Source organism: Balaenoptera physalus (genome assembly GCF_965194825.1).
Source record: "Balaenoptera physalus genome assembly, chromosome: 14".
NCBI lineage: Eukaryota > Metazoa > Chordata > Mammalia > Artiodactyla > Balaenopteridae > Balaenoptera > Balaenoptera physalus.
The window spans coordinates 83632248-83651749 of NC_138893.1; the positions used below are offsets into that span (position 1 = coordinate 83632248).

At 36.1% G+C, this 19502-nt stretch overlaps 1 protein-coding gene and 1 pseudogene across 9 annotated transcripts in view; one reads left to right on the forward strand and one right to left on the reverse strand.

The window, feature by feature from the left end:
• Positions 1-14594, forward strand: part of PPP3CB (protein phosphatase 3 catalytic subunit beta) — a 47761-nt gene extending 33167 nt beyond the window's left edge. For 2 of the 8 annotated variants that reach the window (XM_082424522.1, XM_082424520.1), the window contains exons 11-15: positions 3726-3752; positions 5817-5901; positions 6632-6729; positions 11539-11568; positions 12976-14594. In XM_082424522.1, coding sequence (XP_082280648.1) covers positions 3726-3752; positions 5817-5901; positions 6632-6729; positions 11539-11568; positions 12976-13154 — 419 coding nt within the window. In that variant the 3' untranslated portion in view covers positions 13155-14594. Of the gene's footprint in view, positions 1-3725; positions 3753-5816; positions 5902-6631; positions 7665-11538; positions 11569-12975 lie in introns of those variants that run through there. The other 6 variants (XM_082424521.1, XM_082424525.1, XM_082424523.1 and 3 more) reach the window with 6 other exon arrangements.
• Positions 1-19502, reverse strand: part of LOC309642703 (protein FAM136A pseudogene) — a 294376-nt pseudogene that overhangs the window by 150664 nt on the left and 124210 nt on the right. The gene's annotated exons all lie outside the window — the stretch shown is intronic.

Genomic DNA, 19502 nt, shown 5'->3' on the forward strand with positions numbered 1-19502 from the left:
TAATCTTTGTAGTTAATATTATATTGTTTGGCATTTGGGTTGCTTTAAATTATTTTTATTATGAATAGCATGCAATAAACATATTCATAGAATAGTTTTAATTTTCCTTTTTGGAATAAATTTCTTGAAGAGAATTACAGAGTTAAAGAGAATGAAGAGTTTTAGCTTCATTATTTTAGCTATGAACTGCCAGATTACTTTGCATAAGAATTGGACCAATATGAAGTGTTTCTAGCAATGAATCTATAGACCTGTATTTCTTCACAGGCCCACCTAATTGGGTTTTGGTTGTTTTTACTTATTTTGCTTGGTGGCTATAAATTACAGTCGGTTTAATTTACATTTCTTTGAATTCTAATGATGCTAAGGGAGAAATTACTATCTGCTTTCCCAACTATGTAAACTGTCCCTATCAAGTGACCATTTAACAAGTAAAATCTGAGTAAACACTGTTTAGAAATTTCTCTACTTACAAACAGGTTTGATTCTTAACCACAGTTTTAAGTCCATTTGTTGAAAGCACAAAGTGACTATATACAAGTGTCTGCTAGTGCCATCTGTTGGTGGCAGGCAGGGATGTGCTTTTACTCTGGTTTATAGTTTTGTTCATTGAAATAAATTAACTTATATCAGTTCTTTTTTTGTTTGGATAATAAGATTTAATGAATAATATTAATTTTTCCTTATTTTAATCCTCTCTGATATTTTGTAGAAGCTTTTAGTTCTAACATATTTCATCATATCTGTCTTTTCCATAAAATTTTTAAATAGTTTTAATTAAATATTTATTTCCCCTGTTCTGCAATCACTGTTGTGAGACTAGTTCTGGGTTCAGATTCTAGTTCCTCATAATGGCTATGTGACCTTGGGCAAGTTACTTAACCTTTCTGAGCCTCAGTTTTCTTATCTTCAAAATGAAGATAATAGTTCCTACTTCATAATGTTATAGGTATTGATGTAATGATCAATAATATAATGAAATAATTTTTGTACATGTTCCACTGATTTTTTCAATAGAGTTTTCTGTTAATTTGTCAAATTCTGTGAACTATCTAGTAGGAGTTTTAATTGGTGTTACATTAAATCTGTATCTGAATCTAGGAAGTTTTAAAAAAATATTTAATTTTCTAAACTAAGATCAAAATCTCTTGCTCTGTATAATTAGTTCATTTACTATAATTACTCCTTTTAATATATTTAATATATAATTATTTTATTTAAAATTATATAGTTTTTCTTTGGGAAAAATCTGTTATTACCAAGTTAAATTAATATTTCAGTATTTTATGTTCTTATTACTATTGCAACTGGTATCTCTCTTATATTTTCTGACTGTATAAAGGAATTATATATTTGTGGGTTTATCTTATGTTCAACAAGTTGGATCAGCAGAATTACTTCCTACGGTAATTTTTGTTTTCCTTAACTTTAAAAAATATGTCATTTGCATAAGGCTGATATTGTTTATTTTCTACATTTTTACCTTTTATTTCTTTTTCTTCAAAAAGTTTGTATCAATATTGTTAATAGTGTTAAATAGGAGTAGTGATAGGTGATGCTTTAGTCCTCTTTCTATAGTAAAAAGGGAAAAGGTTTCCATGTTAAGTCTAATATAGTACTTGGTTTAGATACTGATGATTTATAAGAAGATAGACACTGAATCATTTTTGGGAATTCAACCAGGAGTAAATATAAAATTTTATTATATTCCTTCTAATGAGATTTTATGTATCTTATCAACATTTTTCCTATTAATGATAAATTATGCTTATTTATCAACTTGTTACATCATTCTTACACTCCAGAGATGAATCAAATTTGATCATTAAAGAGGCACTGTAGTTTAGTGACAAGAATCAGTGGTTCAGGTGTCTTGGTGCTACCATTATACTAGCTGTGTAATCTTGGGAAAGTCACCTAACTTCTCAAAATCTTCTCTTCCATAGATTGAGGGAATAGAGAGGATGAAAATTCTTTCCCACTCTTAAGTAATTTAAAAAATTCGTAAGCACCATTTATGACAATGTTTCTATGGGAAAATACACTGAGCTCCAGCTCTGAATACTAGAAATAGATCTCCCTTCACTGCCAGCATGGCAGGTGCAATTACTCCACATTTCTTCACCCTTACACTACCAAGTATTAAGAGCAGAGATGCCAAGAAAATTTTAAGAGTATGGGTCTGGGAGTTTGCATCAAGGAATGAGAGTGGTTTGGGGGAGAAAGAACCTTGAGGAATGGAGGAAAGGGGAGGAGTTTAGGATAGATACTAGGATGGGATAGGGAAAAGAGCTACTGGAACTACATTTGTTTCCCTTTCTTATACATATTCCCTTATTTCTTCCCCTTAACCCTATCTTTTCTTCTTTCCTTTGAGCATGATAGCATACCTTCTCTCCTCTCCTTCCCCTTTTCCTACTCAGCAGTGGGACCATGCTATGGACTGGGCCTGGGAAGAAATCTGACTTAGAAAGAAAACTTGTTGGGTTGGGGATTGCTGTGGAGACACAATAAGGGTTTAGCTTTCTGTGGGGGAAGGGAAAGAACAGGATTGGACATTTCCCACTGGGAGGAAGGAAAGAGTAGATTTTGCATATTCAAGGCTGAAATTGGCTAAAGGAATAAGATTCTATTTCTTCTTAAGTGATGGCCTTTGGTATTCTGTATTGTTTAATGTACATGTGGGTTTATTTTTAAAGGCAAAAATTTGCATAAACATATTGCATGTGTAAATGCACATAGTGTTCCTTTTAGAGGTGTTATGTAATCATTAAAGGGAATTTTTGAACACTGATTTCTATGATATTTAGAATGCATACTGTTTCTTTCAGTTATTTATCTTTTGTCTTGAGTTTGGTAAAGGAAATACATAATCCATATGTGTTATAGTTTTACTAAACTAAAACTTTGCATTTCCTATAATGGAATCATGTATCTCAGCATTAGAATGGAAAGCTCAAATGAGACATCTCTGCTGCCTACTCTAAGAGCTATTACTTGCTTTGAAACAATCTGTTGCTATTTGTGCAAAAAGATGTCCCTCAAACTCCCAGATTGGATTGGGAACAGACAGCACATACTGTTGATCCTGAGTATGTGCAAAAGTTACACAATTCTGATTCAAGAAATTGTGTGCTCTTGTTATTATGGAGTGTGGGAGGCTTAGCCTTTCCTTTATTGGGAGTGGGTAAGGTTTTCCACTGAGGTAGTTTATAAAGTTACCTACATTTCTCTGTGTATGCTACAGATTTTGCAGATGTTGGTGTCCTTGAAGAACCACATGAGTTTGTATCTCATTTGTGTCATTACCTTTCACTTAACATACTTCCATGGGTGACACATTTCCTTAAGGGTATTAATATAAATGTGCGATTGTTGATAGCACAGTCTTTTATCAGTCTTATGTGTTTTCACGTGTTTTTTTCTGTCCCTAATTTGTCTACTTTCATCAAATATTGTAGTCATTCTGTCCATAATTTCTTCTGAACACATATCTTTTAAGAAATCTTTCCTTTAGAGCTCTACCCAGTGGCATCCTCCTTTATTTGCCAGATCTTACAGTACTACATTTTTCAAATTTCAAATATGAGGACCTTCATTTTTCTCCCTTTCTTTCTACATTCATTCTTCAGTACCACTGCCAAGTTAAATCTCTATCTTTTTATTTGTCTCAACCACCTTTTCTCCATCATTCACTTCCTTTTTTCTGGACTCTCCATCTGAAGAACGGCTCATATATGGCAATAAAAAAGGTACAGACCAGACAGAGTAACATTGTTTTGAAATATGACTTCATAAGTTATTCTCATGTCCATGTAAGTTTGTGTATTCATTAAGTATATTTATGCAGAGTCCTCTTGGGCCTTGTGCAAATTTAGTTTAAGTTTTATCTAAGTTAGAATTTGATGTTTTTAGAAGTCATATTCCAAGATATCTGTCTTTCTGTGCATGGAAATATTTTTCCCTCTTTTTCATTCCTCTTGTTTTAAAATTTCATTCTTTTGCTTATTTGTAATGTTTTGTACTTTTCCCTGCATGACTAGGGGTGTTTGATTGTCTGTCTGATTCCCCAAAGTAATTTTACTGTGGACATTTACTTTAATATTATGCATGATGTGTTTGTAGACTGATTTAAAATCCTGATTTGTAAAGTGTTTTTATATTCCAGTGAATTTTTAATTTGAAATCAGTATAGTTTACATATCATTCAGTTTTATAGATATATAAATGAAGGCTGAAAATGTGAATGTGTCTCATTACAGCCATCCTCCCCCATCTCCGTACTCCTCTCCCCCAGTCTGGCTATTTCAAAAATTCTGTCAATTTTAAAACAAAATATATTAATTTATTTGAAGAGAATCAGACTTACCCTATGTCCTTGGACAAGACACTTAGTAAAGTTAGTTTCTTTGTCTATAAAATGAGGAAATTGAACTTTGCAGTATCTCTAATGTCTTCAAATTCCAATGTTCTATGATTTTGAGACTTTAAGTAATTTTTTTGGCATCTTAAAAATACCTGTGTAGTACCATGGACCTACACAGTTTTGGATTTGTAAAAGCTATGCTTCAGCACTCATAATATTACACTTAGAGCATCATAAACATGGTTGTGGAGCCTATTTTCTCTAAAATATGTCTTGTTTTCATCTTTGAAATTGGATTTCTTTTTCTGTTTCCTTGCAGTAAGGTCCAGTCATCATCTTAGTTTTTAATTATATGTATTTGTGGACTGCTTGAATTTTAAATAAGATGCTCTAGCCCAAAAGACTTTTGGTTGTTCAGACCTCTGTGTACCTAAGGCCCCTTTTGGTCTAGTGTCTTTAGCCTTTCCTTAACCTTCTCCTCAACCACGGTGCTTCCATATGTTTGTTTTCATCATGTTGAAGCACAGTTCTAAGGAACCACACTCTTGGGTCCAGAGTGATTCTAGTTGCTGTATATGAGATAACAGGACTGAGATTGTTGTTGTTCTTTCTGGAGGCCAAGGGAAGGAAGATAACAACCTTTGAGTCTTTATTCAGGCAAAGATTCAGTTATTTTGATATATTCTCTTCTGTATCAGTGATAGGCAGCGCAGCTAACCCTTTGGAGATGAAGCATTAGTGATTCTTTAGCCATGTTTTCTGGGGAGTCTTTTCTCATTGCTCACTCTCCTTGTGTCATACTCACCTAGGGATGTAAAAGCTTGTATATATTTTCATGACCTTAGAGGACACCTAGTCCATGAGGTTGAGATGTACATTGTTGAAATGCTGCTATGGTCCCTCGTTCTGGGTCACCTGCCCAGTAGTTGCTTCATATCACTGTTTTCAGACCAACTTTTAGCAAGGAAGCTTCTTTTGTCATAGTATGATGGGATATTTCCAGCCTGCATGTCAAAGGCTTTTATGATAATCAAACAGAAGTCTAAAGGTTATGACCAGTTCTAGTCTGTTAGTCTGCATGCCATAGGCTCTCATGAGAATTAAACAAAGACTGTAGAATTGTTACCATTTTTTTGTCCTCTGGTTTGTGATACAGGTTGGACTCTAGTTTCTTTCCCATTGCTGTTTTACTGGTTAGTCAGTAGTGTGAGAGTGATAAAGTTGGCTGATTACTTTTCAGTTGTATCTGTGTCAGATCCCAGTATTAGACCAGTGCTGAGCTAAACATTGAAAGAGAAGCTTTTTGGCATGAGTTCATCTAGTTTCTTCCATGTGAGCTGGTGGCGAGGGGCTTGGTGTTGGTTCAGATGAGAGTGAAGCAGGCTAATAGAATGGTACAAGTATGGATGCCCTAAACTTGAGTCTTTCTTTCTATTTATTCCATTGAAAGTAGGTTCAGCTGCAGCCCGGAAAGAAATCATAAGAAACAAAATTCGAGCAATTGGCAAGATGGCAAGGGTCTTCTCTGTTCTCAGGTAATGATATATTTTCCCAATGATTTGTTTTACAGAAATCACTTTTATTATACTTTATTATAAGCGGTGTCCTGTTTGATATCTAAAAGCAATATAGTAGCATTCTTTCTATAAAGAAGTTGTATACTTACATGTTGAAGAGGGGAACACAGGTCCCTTTGAAACTAGTATTTTTGACCCTTGTGATTATTATTGTTCACCTTTGGTATCTCTTGTCCTTCTGTGATGAAAGTATTAGATCTACACTTGAAAATTAGAGCATAATAAGGAGGAGGGGACACTTTTTAGAGTGTTCCTGATGAACTTGCTCATCTATAAAGGAAGTCCTTTTTGCTGGAGTCATAAATTGTCTTCCTGGGGTTAATTCAGGAAGACCAGGTTTAAGGGTGCACGTGAATGGGTTAGTCCTTAAAAATTTGTTTGCAAAACTGCTTATATCAGACATGAAATACCATATTTTATCAATTTTATGATACCCATTGGTGATGAATCTCACCACATATTGAATAAAGCTTTTCAGGAAGAACAATGTATGTCTCAGTTGTATGGCATACCCTCATATCTGAAACATTTAGAACGTGGAAAAATGTATATCTTGGAATTGAGGAAAATATGGTAATAGCAATGAATGTCATAAGTTACATACATGGCCTCATCTGGGCCCCATCTCCTCTTTTAACCTAAGTACTTGTTGGAAGTCTCTGATCTTTGTTATATCTCTCTGCTATAGGGAGGAGAGTGAAAGTGTGCTGACACTCAAGGGCCTGACTCCCACAGGGATGTTGCCTAGTGGAGTGTTAGCTGGAGGACGGCAGACCCTGCAAAGTGGTAATGATGTTATGCAACTTGCTGTGCCTCAGATGGACTGGGGCACACCTCACTCTTTTGCTAACAATACACATAATGCATGCAGGGAATTCTTTCTGCTTTTTAGTTCTTGTCTCAGCAGCTGATACAAGCAGAATACTATATGATAGGTAGTATCTGATTAATAACCTGACCAGGGCAGAAAATGATAGAATGGGTATTCCTTTCAATTGAAAATAATGATCAGTCTCTCAGCTTTTCATGAAATGATATGGGAATAACTCATATCATAATGTCTGAAATATTTATTCGTTTGTCTAATGCACCCTTTTCTTTTTAAAGCCTCAGTTTCAGAATGTGAATCAAGGATATCCATATTACTTAAATGGAAATGTAATTCCAAGTTTTTTATTTTTTTATCTTTCTAATTTATGTAATTGTATTAGACCGTGCTTATATTTTCAGATGTTAATTTTAGAATTAACAATCTGCTTGAGCCCCAGAACATTACTTATGCACTTCACTTGCCAAAACATTTGTGCAAGGTTTTGTACCCTGGTAAATGATGCCAAAGTTTGTTTTCTGTGGTGTTTGTCAAATGTTCTATGTATAATTGACTGTCTGTAACACGCTGTTTCCTTCCTCTGCAGATGTAGCTGCTTTCCTAAATCTGTCTGTCTTTCTGTAGGTTAGCTGTATGTCTGTAAAAGTATGTTAAGTTAAATTACTCTATCAGACACTTGTCTGTCTTGATGTAGAAGCAACTTTGTAGCACCTTGTTTTGAGGTTTGCTGCATTTGTTGCTGTACTTTGTGCATTCTGAACATGAATGTAACGTTAGATATTAAGTCATTGTTATAAGGGGTGGAATTTAAATCCTGTAAGTCAAAATTGAAAGGGTGTTATTAAGTGTGCCTTTATTTTGCATGAAAATAAAAAGAATTATACGTAAAGCATTCCTGTAATCTGGCTCATTGAATATTTTATATTTAAAAAAAAACTTAAGTTTTTTTGGAGTAAATATTTGTGTAAATACTGGGTTAACTTTTTGAAAGCCCATTACAGATTAAATAGAAGAAAGTGATGTGAATGTTATAGACTATACCCAATAACTGAAAGTCTAGATTTCTTTCCCTTGTGGTTGGAAAGCAGAAAATGTGATATGTAAAGCCTTAATTTATGTTTTATTGTAGTCACTTCTGACAGCCCTCCAAGGGTCATTGTTGTATTAAAACAGGAAGCAACAGATCTGATGTTTTCTTAGTCATGTTTGGTGTTGTAATTAGTCAAATTTTTAAGGCAAAAAAATAGGAAATTTTAATTTTAAATTTTGAATAAATTTAAATTAGATTGACTTTTCACAATTTCATTTCACTCGGTATCATAATAAATGCTTAAATAAATAAAAAGAATTTTTCTGTAGACAAATAATTTCTACTTGTAGCCTATACATGTTCTATTTATATGTTATTGTGTTGTCTGCTACCACTACTGGTATATGTGAGATATATAAGTATGTTTTGAAATTATAGCTTCAAATTTTCATTTTGAATGAGGTTTCTTTTTTGGATTTAAAAAAATCTGCTTTGATTCTCTTTATATTTCTTGCCCTTCATTTTTCTTATTATCTTGTAAACATTAGGAAAATGAGCTAAAAAATTTCATTAAAACAAATTAAGAAGACCTTAAACATTCAATAAAACTAGCAAGAATGTTAATAGAAAAGGATGAATTTTAATAACTTGAAAAATGCCATATCCTTCCTCCTGTTTGTTCAGAAAAGGAAAAGAAAACCGAAAGGGTCTCATACTTAAATAAATCTAAACTATGGTCATCTCTCAGTTATCCTTGGATATATTATTACTTTTATGTTGTATCCACAGCAAACCTTTCTTTCAGATTTCGCAATTAGCACCTGCTAATTACATGTTTTGTTGAGAGCTCAGCACATCTATTTATTCTTAATTTGCATGCAGCCTGAAGCTCAGTCTTCCAACTTTGAAATCACCCCCAACTGCAGGGAAGGATTGAAAGACAGCTTTACTGAAGGGACTGTCTATTCCCGGCGTAGAGTGAGTTACTGGATGGTGCTGAGCTTAAGGGGTCCAATTTGGGAAACTAGATAGCTCCCTAGCTCTGCCAGCAATGGATCTTGATCGTGTGGTTTACATTTGGTTGAAGTGATTTCTCTAGCATAAGACAAACCCATTTTGAAACAAATAAAACTCATACAGAAGTATGACCACCCATGTGATTTTTAAAAATTTATGTAACATTTAAAATTTTAGTAGACATGACCCCTGACGTGAATACCTGAGAGCTAAATATTGCAAAAAGAAAGTTTTAAAATTCTAAGACCTCCATCCTATTGTCAGAAAATAGAAATTGTCTCATCAATAACTTTACAGTTAATTTATGATATTTCTCAAGTGTTTTTACAAACTGCATAACTCTGTTGGAGTAGGATTTGATAATCATATTTTATGTGCATTTTCTTCTTGGAAGTTTGATTGGGAGCTAGCCGTTATAATGCTACCTTCACGAGGACCTATATGAGAAAATATGTGGCCATCTATATTATAGTAAGGTCAATTCCTCTTGATCACTTATCCTGTGTAGTATTGAGGAACACAGTTTGAAACAGCATTACACTCAACCTTAGTAAGGCCATGTCAAGATGCCCCATAAAACTGAAAAAAATTGAGGAAAAATGGTGCTTTTCAGATAGAATTTTGCAATTATCAGATCTCTTTCTTTCCAGCTTAATATGTAAGCTTCAAATGATCTTCTTTGAATTCTAAGCATTCAAGCTTAACATGGTATGCAGTTTTGAGTGTGATGTACATTTTGTGTCCTGAAAAGGATTTAGGAGCATTTAGAGGCCTTGGGAAAGAGCAGAGAATATAAATTGACCTAGAAAATGCATATAAAATTAAAAGCCCCCAAAAGTGTATTGTCATTTTCATAATTTGAAAAAAATTTTAATAGACTTTTAAACTATTGACATACTCAAGTAGATACTAATTCTTACAGTGATAATCAGTTTTTTTTTTAAATTTATTACTATATATTATACAAATTATGAAATATCTCATATAAAATCACTTCTGTTACCACAAGCTCTTTAAAATGTAGATTCTGGTAGGCATTTTATTTTTCCCTATTTAATTTCTAAATTATAAAGAAAATAGTCCATCTTTTGAAGAATAGGAATTCCAGGGCTGATCCAGTAGAGGTGGGTCATTTATCCCAGTTTTCTGTCTGGACAAATTCCAAGAGTATTTTCCCAGTGTACAGGGCTAGATTTTTTAAATGGTGATTTGTACAGTGGGTATACAATAAGTATATCTGCTTTAATTTGTAATATGATTTAACAGTTGAGAAAAATTAATTCTTCCTTTATTCAGTGTTTATACTCCTTTTTTGGCGGTCCCCACTTTACTATCTGATTAAGATTACAAACATCTAATTTAGCCTTCTTTAATTCCTTAGATTCATCAGTGTGCTTTCACATTAATAACTGCTTTGGATAAATTTTATTATTTCTAAATCATGTGTACTGCTAGAAGTTCATTTTAGGAATAATTATTCTAATTGGCCTTATCGTTGAAGAAGCAAAGTAGGAGGGATGGAACATTATCATTATAAATATTATGAGTTTGTGCACTTTGGGTAAAGTGAAGAATTGAGACTTGGCAGTATTATCAGGCAATAATGTTCTCTGCAATCTTTGGTCCTGGTCCTCAGTGTGAGTGCTTTATACAGTTTGAACCCAGAAATGAACCAAAAGAATCTTTGACTACAAAAAAGTGTATGACTAAATATGTTGAAATTCTCTAAATGGGCCAGAGACAAGCTATACCAAGAATGTATTTCTCATTTATATGACCTATATGTATGTCCATATCATGAAATGAATAGGATTTATTGCCTGTAAGACCTCAGTTCTATCTCTTGATTCCTCTCTAGTTGGTAGATGGGCTTGAAAACATGCTCAGTAGCCTTTTTATCTTCACTTGAGGCTGTTAGTACCTGAGGTAGATTTGAGTTCGTGATACACTGAACATAAATGGATTTTTATATATGTTATATGTTGATATCTTTAGATATCTTTAGATATTTGGAACACCAATTATAATAGAAAGGAAGTTCCTAGTAGACAAGAGGAGTCCTTTTAGATTACCCACAGAGGACAAGGACTATGGAACTGTTCTAATTAGAGTAATTCACTAAGTTTACTGACCATAAATTTCATTGTAGCCATTACCAACTTTTGCAGCTTATGCTTTGCCCTGTGAATTAGAAGTGACAGGAAAAGCATTGCTGACCCCTTCTAGTTTATATCTTAGGGAACCAACGGGTGATAAGTATTATTTCAGTTAGACATGAAAGAAAAGAATCTCCTTCTGTTTGCTCTGCTACAATTCTGCCATCATAATTTCACTCTATAGAGAATTTCCTTGTGATTGTGATGGATGTGACGTAATAAACATGTTGGAAAATTCTAAGGTCATCAAAATACTGAATTCAAGATGGGTAATTAATACTAGTGTGCATTTGCATGGATGCTGAGGTGTCTGTTTACAATAGGTCTATGTGTTCTGTGCTCTGAGCGATGGTGTCTTAGTGCTGTGTGTAAACTGTGCTGTGTCAGGAATTGGGGGATTGGATGGGGCTCTCTAATACGGGTACTATATATGTTAAATTGTAAATGATAATGTAGTATGGGGTACTGTTATATTTTAAGTGATCATTGCCTTTTCTGCTGTACGATATGACCCTTCTCATCTCTCTCATTCATTTTGCATGCCTCTGCTCACTTCTGTACAGCCACAGTTGAGGCTATTGAGGCTGAAAAAGGTACGATCAGAGTCCTTGCACTGGGCAGAGATCTGTGGTGTGTGGGTGGGCATCAGAGAATGTCCTGTGGGTGTGTCTTACTTCTAGCTTGCACAGTCCAAGATGAATCAGACTCACTGACTCATCAAGTTTAACAGTCATATCTTTTTCTTCTTCTTCTTTTTAAATCACAAGGACTGAGTTCCATAGTGACAATTTGGTTTTTTCCCTTTTCTAGTATAGTAATGTGACCAGCATTTAATGTTCCAGAATTCTTTAGAGTACAGCATGTTATGGTATAATATTATAGCATTTACAGTTGCAAATAAAGATCTGTTCCATATTTTGCATGATTCTGTGCTACTCAGATTTTTTTATTCTTAAGTGAAATCCTCTCTAGATATAGGTTTGGTATACTCATGATATAAAAATGACATACTCATTTTCAGTAATTCACCTGAGAGTGCAGGGCTGTCACTATGATTTTGTGCTGCAGTCTGGGCTAGTGTTTGCTGATAATATTACATCCGCGTATATCATGTATTGGCTTGGTATTCCACGTTGCTGAAAGCTTTGCTGCCCCAACCACTTACTTGGTTCACATGCACAGACTCTGAGTCCCAGGGATTACATATTAAAGCAACCAGATTATAACCAATAGTATGGAAATTTTTTCTATGTACATTTTAATAATAGAGGATACATCACTCCAGATGAAGTGAATGAGAAACCATAACAATTGGAGGAAGATTGCCGTTTATTTTGATTTGGGTTTCCAAAAAACAGGCAGTGAATGGCCAGTGAATTAAGGAAAACATCTCCTAAAATATGGAACTATAAATACGTTTTACAATCTGCCAAACACAGATCTAACTCCTGGAGGCATTTCCTACCTTTTTCATTTCATATTGGTGGTAATGGGGTGATAATACCTTGACCTCCAAGGTAGTTCTGATCTGCTAAATTTTAACTTTCTTTTCTTCTCCCACGCTCTTGGTACAGATTTGTATGTTGAGGATTAACCTTGTTTAGCCTCCTCACTTGCCCCTACTCTTGTTGCTGCCTTACTGTGATAGTCACTGGTGATCTTAGGGCCTGAGGTAGGAGATAATTGATGTAGTAGAAGTTAGGTTGAGACCCTGAGACCATTGCCTGGAGGTCTTGGGGCAGGAGAGGATTATTTTTGTGTGTGTTTTTTTTTAAGACTATGTAACACTTGTCGTCTATGAAGCTGTCATGTTTATATTTAGGTTTAAACATTTCACATTTTAAGGGGAAATCTAGAATGGGGATAGGCTTCAGTTAAAGTAAGATTTAAATGTTGCTATGTACAACTAATTTCTTTCTTCTTAAAAATCATTAATTATGTTTTTGAAATCTCAGAAATGTTTTTCAATTACTGACTTATCAAATTTGCATTTTGTTAAGCAATACGAGGATTCTCTCCACCACATAGAATCTGCAGTTTTGAAGAGGCAAAGGGTTTGGATAGGATCAATGAGAGAATGCCACCCCGGAAAGATGCTGTACAGCAAGATGGTTTCAATTCTCTGAACACCGCACATGCCACTGAGAACCACGGGACTGGCAACCATGGTGCCCAGTGACCCACGGCTTCCCAGGGACTCTCACATCTCGGGCCCCAAATGGACAGATCACCCGAGGAGCTGGAGGGGTCGGTCAAGCTGACTGTAAATGTCACAGTCCCTCTGGAGAAACCATTGTGCTTTTGAGACCCCAGCCCCCTTCCTGGATGGAGGCTTGAGGGCCCTGGGACATGTTGTGCTACCTGATAAGATTGGGTCATCGCTGCCAAGGTGGAGAGCAGTGAGCAAGGGGCTTGGGGCAATTTCCAGTGGAGGGCAACTACACCTCCATTTATGCTTGTGGTTCACACATTTAAGTTTACAAATGAGATTTCTTTTTCCCCTCAGTAGAATTAGATTTTGTTTTTCAACCATAACTTCAAATACAATCCTAAGAGATAATGTGGACTTTTTTTTTCCCCCATGAAATGTCTTTAAAGGATGAATTAGCATGGTCTTAAAATACATTTCTGAGGTTACTAAGCTGTGTTTTGAATTATGGGCAAAATGCTGAGAAACCCAGTTGGCATTTATACAAAATGCTGACCTCAGGTCTATAGTTCCTAAATGTGGCTAATTCTGTAATATAGTCTTGGTATTTTTCAATTATGAATGCATAACCTATTTCTAGGCTGACTCTCTTACTTGTACACAAATCCAGAAACTAATTTAGAATCTTTCTTGCCCAGATCTTTTGAGATTTACACCCCAGAGATTTAAGAAGAAAATCTCTAAATTTCAGAATTATGAAGAATTACAGAATTACTCATTTAAGGTACTTTAAAAGAAGTTTGTACATTGTCAAAGTAAATTTTAATTCAAATCATGTCTGTAAAACTTGACGTATTTTGTGTATGCATGTTTTCATTTTGCAAATATTTAATATATAGACCTATGATGTACAGGTACGACATGTATAGGTTACCTAGATGTTATGAGAAATTTTAGTTTATTGTGAGTACTCAAGTTGCTTAAATAGCCACCAGGGTGATTTACTGCTGGCTTTCTATCATTTTATGTTTTGATGCAAAGGAAATTTTTAAATGTTCTGGAAGTGTTTTTGATTAAGCAGTGCAGCATAGAAGCAACGGTTCTGTTCAGTCATTCAGATGTTAGTGGAAGCATAAAAGTCAAGACTGCATGTTGAACATTTTCTTTTGATAGTTACAGAACTGCTTGGTTAGACTAAATGGAACCATGTGCTAATTTTTCACAATTACTGACCTGTATTGATTGCCACAGTAGTTTGGTATTTCCCTTTACTTTGGTGGCCTGCTTCCCTCATGCCCTGGAATACAACTCAGAGCTCCAGGCAGCGGAACCATCTATTGTTTGTTTGCCAGAAAGTGCACCCTGTATGGTCTCCTTTCTAAGTTGGAAATATTATGCATGTGCAGGACTATTTGAGTATTTTATAAACAGTAGCACACAATAAATTCCATGCATGGGCCGCTGCTCCTATCTCTGTGTTGGGTTTTATTTGGAAGATGTAGTCTGATTAGACCTCATGCAAATCAGAAAATCCTGTTAGTAGAATTGGGATATTCAGAGAAAATTATCTCATGGGTAGTTCATGGTAATTTGATGAATTAAATTCTTGTCTTCATAAATTTTGCTCTTTTTTTTTTTTTTTTTTTTTTACTTTGCTTATACTTGTTTTACATGAGCATTAGTAACTGAGCACTCTGGGTGCCTATTATAGGCCTAAATCTATTATTTAAAATCAGTGTTTCACTTAACTTTTAATTGAAAGAAAATGTTATTGTCTAGAATTTTGTTACAGTAGTATTTGGAATTTATTAAGTGTTTTAACAATAAGAAAAGAATAATACTGCATTTTCCTGCCATTATACTCCTTTCTTCTTTGTCACAATCAAAATAAGTATAGAATTTTGCAAATTGAGCGAAATTTGCATATTGTTCAACATTTTATAATAATATAATTGTATAGCAACTTTAATTACATTTTTTCAACAATAATTATAATGATACACATTATAAAGCATTAACTTAGGGACTTCACTGGTGGTCCAGTGGTTAAGACTTTGCCTTCCAATGCATAGGGTGTGGGTTCGATCCCTGGTCAGGGAGTTAAGATCCCACATGTCTCGCGGCCCAAAAAATAACCAAAACATAAAACAGAAGCAATACTGTAACAAATTCAATAAAGACTTTAAAAAAGCACATTAATTTAAATTGAAGTATATATACATGCCTAATTCGCGGTAGCGAACAGAACTCAAATTGTTGATCATTACAGCTTCTTGCTGTAATATTAACTTGCATCCCAGTCCATGAGCTGCCTTTACAGTTATTATGTACTGTATACTAAATATTCTCTTGATGTTATTGGTCTATGAAAACTATGCATCTCTAAATTAAGAGCTTAACTAATATATCAGGTAGCAGGAACTTCTTTAGTTCCTTAGGCCCATTACTAGGGTTATATAGTGTTTATGGGAATCATGGGTAAACATAAAGCATCATTAGCAAATCAGAAGAATTAAGGTTAATGGTAAAAATTAAGAAGAAAATAAGAGGAAGGAATGGAACTCAGAAAAAGTGGTATACATGAAGAGTGGTAGAATATCACCCAGTGCCTCAGAGACCCCTTCCTACTTGTTTTTTTTTAAATTTATTTTATTTATTTTTTGGCTGCGTTGGGTCTTTGTTGCTGTGCGTGGGCTTTCTCTAGTTGCAGAGAGCGGGGGGCTTCTCATTGCGGTGGCTTCTCATTGCGGAGCGTGGGCTCTAGGCTCATGGGCTCTAGAGCGCAGGCTCAGTAGCTGTGGCCCACGGGCTTAGTTGCTCCGCAGCATGTGGGATCTTCCCGGACCAGGGCTTGAACCCGCGTCCCCTGCATTGGCAGGAGGATTCTTAACCACTGCGCCACCAGGGAAGCCCCCTTCCTACTTGTTGAATAGGAAGCTCTTTCTAGTCTGTCTTCTAACTAGTTTCACAACGAACCATAGAAGTACTTTTAAAGGTTTTTTTTAATGTAACTCATGATGAATGCAAATTGTGAAAAGTTCAGATCTTTCTAAATTGTAAATTTAAATGTCTACCAGAATAGTAGTAATGATGGTGAAATGTAAACTACTATTCAATATCAATTTTTTTCTATATATCATCTCCCTTTATATTCAAAGATGACACTTCTGAGTTAGAAAAGACAATCTGACTTCTTTTACCTTTTGCAGTTCAGCCATTAACAAACCTCAAAACCTTTCAATTTTCTGCCAGTTAAATTTGAAATTGGCCTGAAACCTTTGCTTAAAATGAATTACCCCTATTTTATTCAGGATTTTTGCCTATTGCAACTGATTTTCCTTCGTCCACAGCTATTCTACATAATGTTATGTAATTTTTTTTGCATCCTTAACACTTTTCTTCCACCTTCCCTGCTTGTAGTTTGTGCTTTCTACAGTTTGGGGTTCCTTTGGAATCCATTCTCTGCATCTGTTCATACATAGATTTATTTGCCACGGTCCAGGACCTTACTGCAAGTGGTTCTGTTCCCCAATTTGCTGATGTTCACAGAGGCAGGTAAGTGACATAGCTGGGGCCACATGTAAGCAGCGTCAGGTCATAGAGTCATATAGGACCACTGCACTAACAACTTCTGATAGGTTTGGAGCTTGATAGCTGTAAGTGAAAAGGAGCTAGAAATGTGGAATTAAATTCTCTGGATCAGCATCCATTACAGGAAGGAATGAGATGTTTGAGTTGATTCTTTTCTATTTTCTCTTCCTAGAAATAGTGTGTGTTTTTGGTCTTGCTTACTTTAATATTCCAGAAAATTTTATTCCTCTTTTAAAATAAACAGGTGGAATGCCCCTGATGACATTCACTCAGAAAGTGCCTTGCTCTCCTTTCAGGGAAATTGAATTTTACAAATTAATTCTGGACGTTTCCCCTACAATCGATTTCCTTCTGTACCATTAAATGACCATTTGTATTCTCCTTTTCTGGGTATCATATTTGTACTTAAACCTACATTGGTCACTGTTGAGTTGTGTTTGAGCAGTGTTTGTTATGCTAAAAAGGACTTTGGGCTTGGGAGAACTCATCCTGTGTCTAGATTGACATCTAGAACTCTAGGGATTCCTGTTCCTCTGGGCTATTGTTTACCTTTTCCAATCAAATACTTCTGAACTGATCCCAAGGGCTTTTTCCTGACGTTGTGGACTGGGAGCAGAAATGCTGCCTTAGTGAGAGAGGTCCAGGAAGCAGTAAGCTTCATCTTTCCTCAGCCTGCCTGGCCTATGGTGAGTTTGGGAGTGTTGACAGAGTTCTGAGCCTTCTTGGCAGAGAAGGAAGGTCAGAAAGAGAGAAGTCCAAGGGCAGGGGGCCAGGTCCTTATTTGCCTCGTTAGGGAGAATTCACTGTTGTCTGTCTGGTTGGCAGGACATACCTAATCACAGAGACCCAGCATTTCAGCAGTTTGCAAAGGAAAGTGATATGAAGGGACAGCTGCAAATCAGCCACAACGTAGATCTGAGGAGATCAAGCATTTACTTCACTTGGAAGAAAGAAGGAAGGAAGCTGAGGGCTTAGCAGGGTAAGTTACTTTTCCATCAACTCCTCTGCTTGCTTAGTTTATAGTTAAGTAAAGCATTTATCACTCCAGGGAGTGTTAATCACTGATAAAGCAGCTGAATGTTGTCCTAATAGCAATGTGTCTAATGTGTTTCTCCTTTTCTCTTTCTCTTTCCTAACCCCTTTTGAGGATCCCCAGTGACGAGCTTCACTCACCCTTCTCTACCCTACTCCCTAAAGACATTTTTTGTTTGCTGGTGAATTTGAGAAAATTAGATGGGCCTCACTGGTCTGGAGATGGTGAGAAGATGACTGTGATTTAGGTGAAATTTGAGGCTGTTGGTGGTAAGGAGGGGTGAATATGGGAGACCTAGGTGTGGGAATAAGCTAGCTAATATTTTAGAGAATTTAGAGATGAAGGATAAGAGTTTTTGTAGGCCATCCAGTTCATGTCTCCTCTCCAGTCCTTGGTGTTGGTGTTCTCGCTCTTATATACTGGGAATAAATTAGACCCCAAGTCACTGCCTTTGTTTCTCTCAGGTCAACTCCCCACCCCCGAACTTGGAGGATACTAGGCCTCATTGCAGGAAAGTTAGAACCAGGGGGCCTGGGTACACAAACTCAGACATGAGCCTGATGATATATACAGATGCAAATGCAAAGACCTGGCTCCTCATTCCCACCTTCTTACCTTCCTGCCAGAAAATTATCCATTTGTATCAGGAACCCACTCTAGACACAGAGGAAAATATGGCATCAAGGATTTCAGCAACTTCATGCCTCCCCAAGCTGTGTGATCCCTTGACTTCCAGCCAGTTCAGCCAGTCTTCCAGTGGACTTAATCTTCCATTGGAGGAAGACCTCTCTTTGGAAAGGTGGATAAGTACCTTTCTGGTCTTAATTGGCTTCCATTGCAGAATAAAGGCCTTTGGTTGAATATCAGGAAGATATTTATTATTACTTCTGGAATTTAAGACTCTTGATTTATCTCAAAGATACTTTTCCTCCATACCTGTAAAGAAGAGTCCATTCTTTCAAGGTTTAAAAAGGTGGTGTCTTGCCAGAGGGGGCTGGGTAGATAGAGCATATAAGTACTTATTCTGGAATTGCAGTGGCTCTGGGAATGTGATGAGAATGGTGATTAAAAGTGGAGGAAAGGGCTTCCCTGGTGGCACAATGGTTAAGAACCCGCCTGCCAATGCAGGAGACACAGGTTTGAGCCCTGGTTCCGGAAGATCCCACATGCCACGGAGCAACTAAGACCGTGTGTCACAACTACTGAGCCTGCACTGTAGTGCCCACAAGCCACAACTACTGACGCCTGCGTGCCTAGAGCCCGTGCTCCGCAACAAGAGAAGCCACCGCAATGAGAAGCCCGTGCACCGCAACGAAGAGTAGCCCCCACTCCCTGCACTAGAGAAAGCCTGCGCGCAGCAACGAAGACCAAATGCAGCCAAAAATAAATAAATTAAAAAAAAAAAAGTGGAGGGAAGAGCCAGGTCAGTTTTCGGAAATGGTGTCCTAAGGTTTGAAGGCAATTCCATCTACCCTTTAGTAAAGAGAAATAACCCTTAAATCCTAAAATAATGTACTATCTTTAGGTCTAATTTCTTCTTTATTGGTGGGAACGTAGAAGTAGAAGATATGATATGCAGATGAACTTAGTTATCTCTGTTTTGTGGACTCTGAAACTGGCCATTCATCTGTGGGATGAGCGGGGAGAATAGGGGTGGAATGAAAGGACGAGGAGAAAGGAAGTACAAAGGAAAATCAAATTAGTTCCTCCGTTAACCTGAGGACCGTGGTTTGCAAGAGCCATGTTGTAAGATA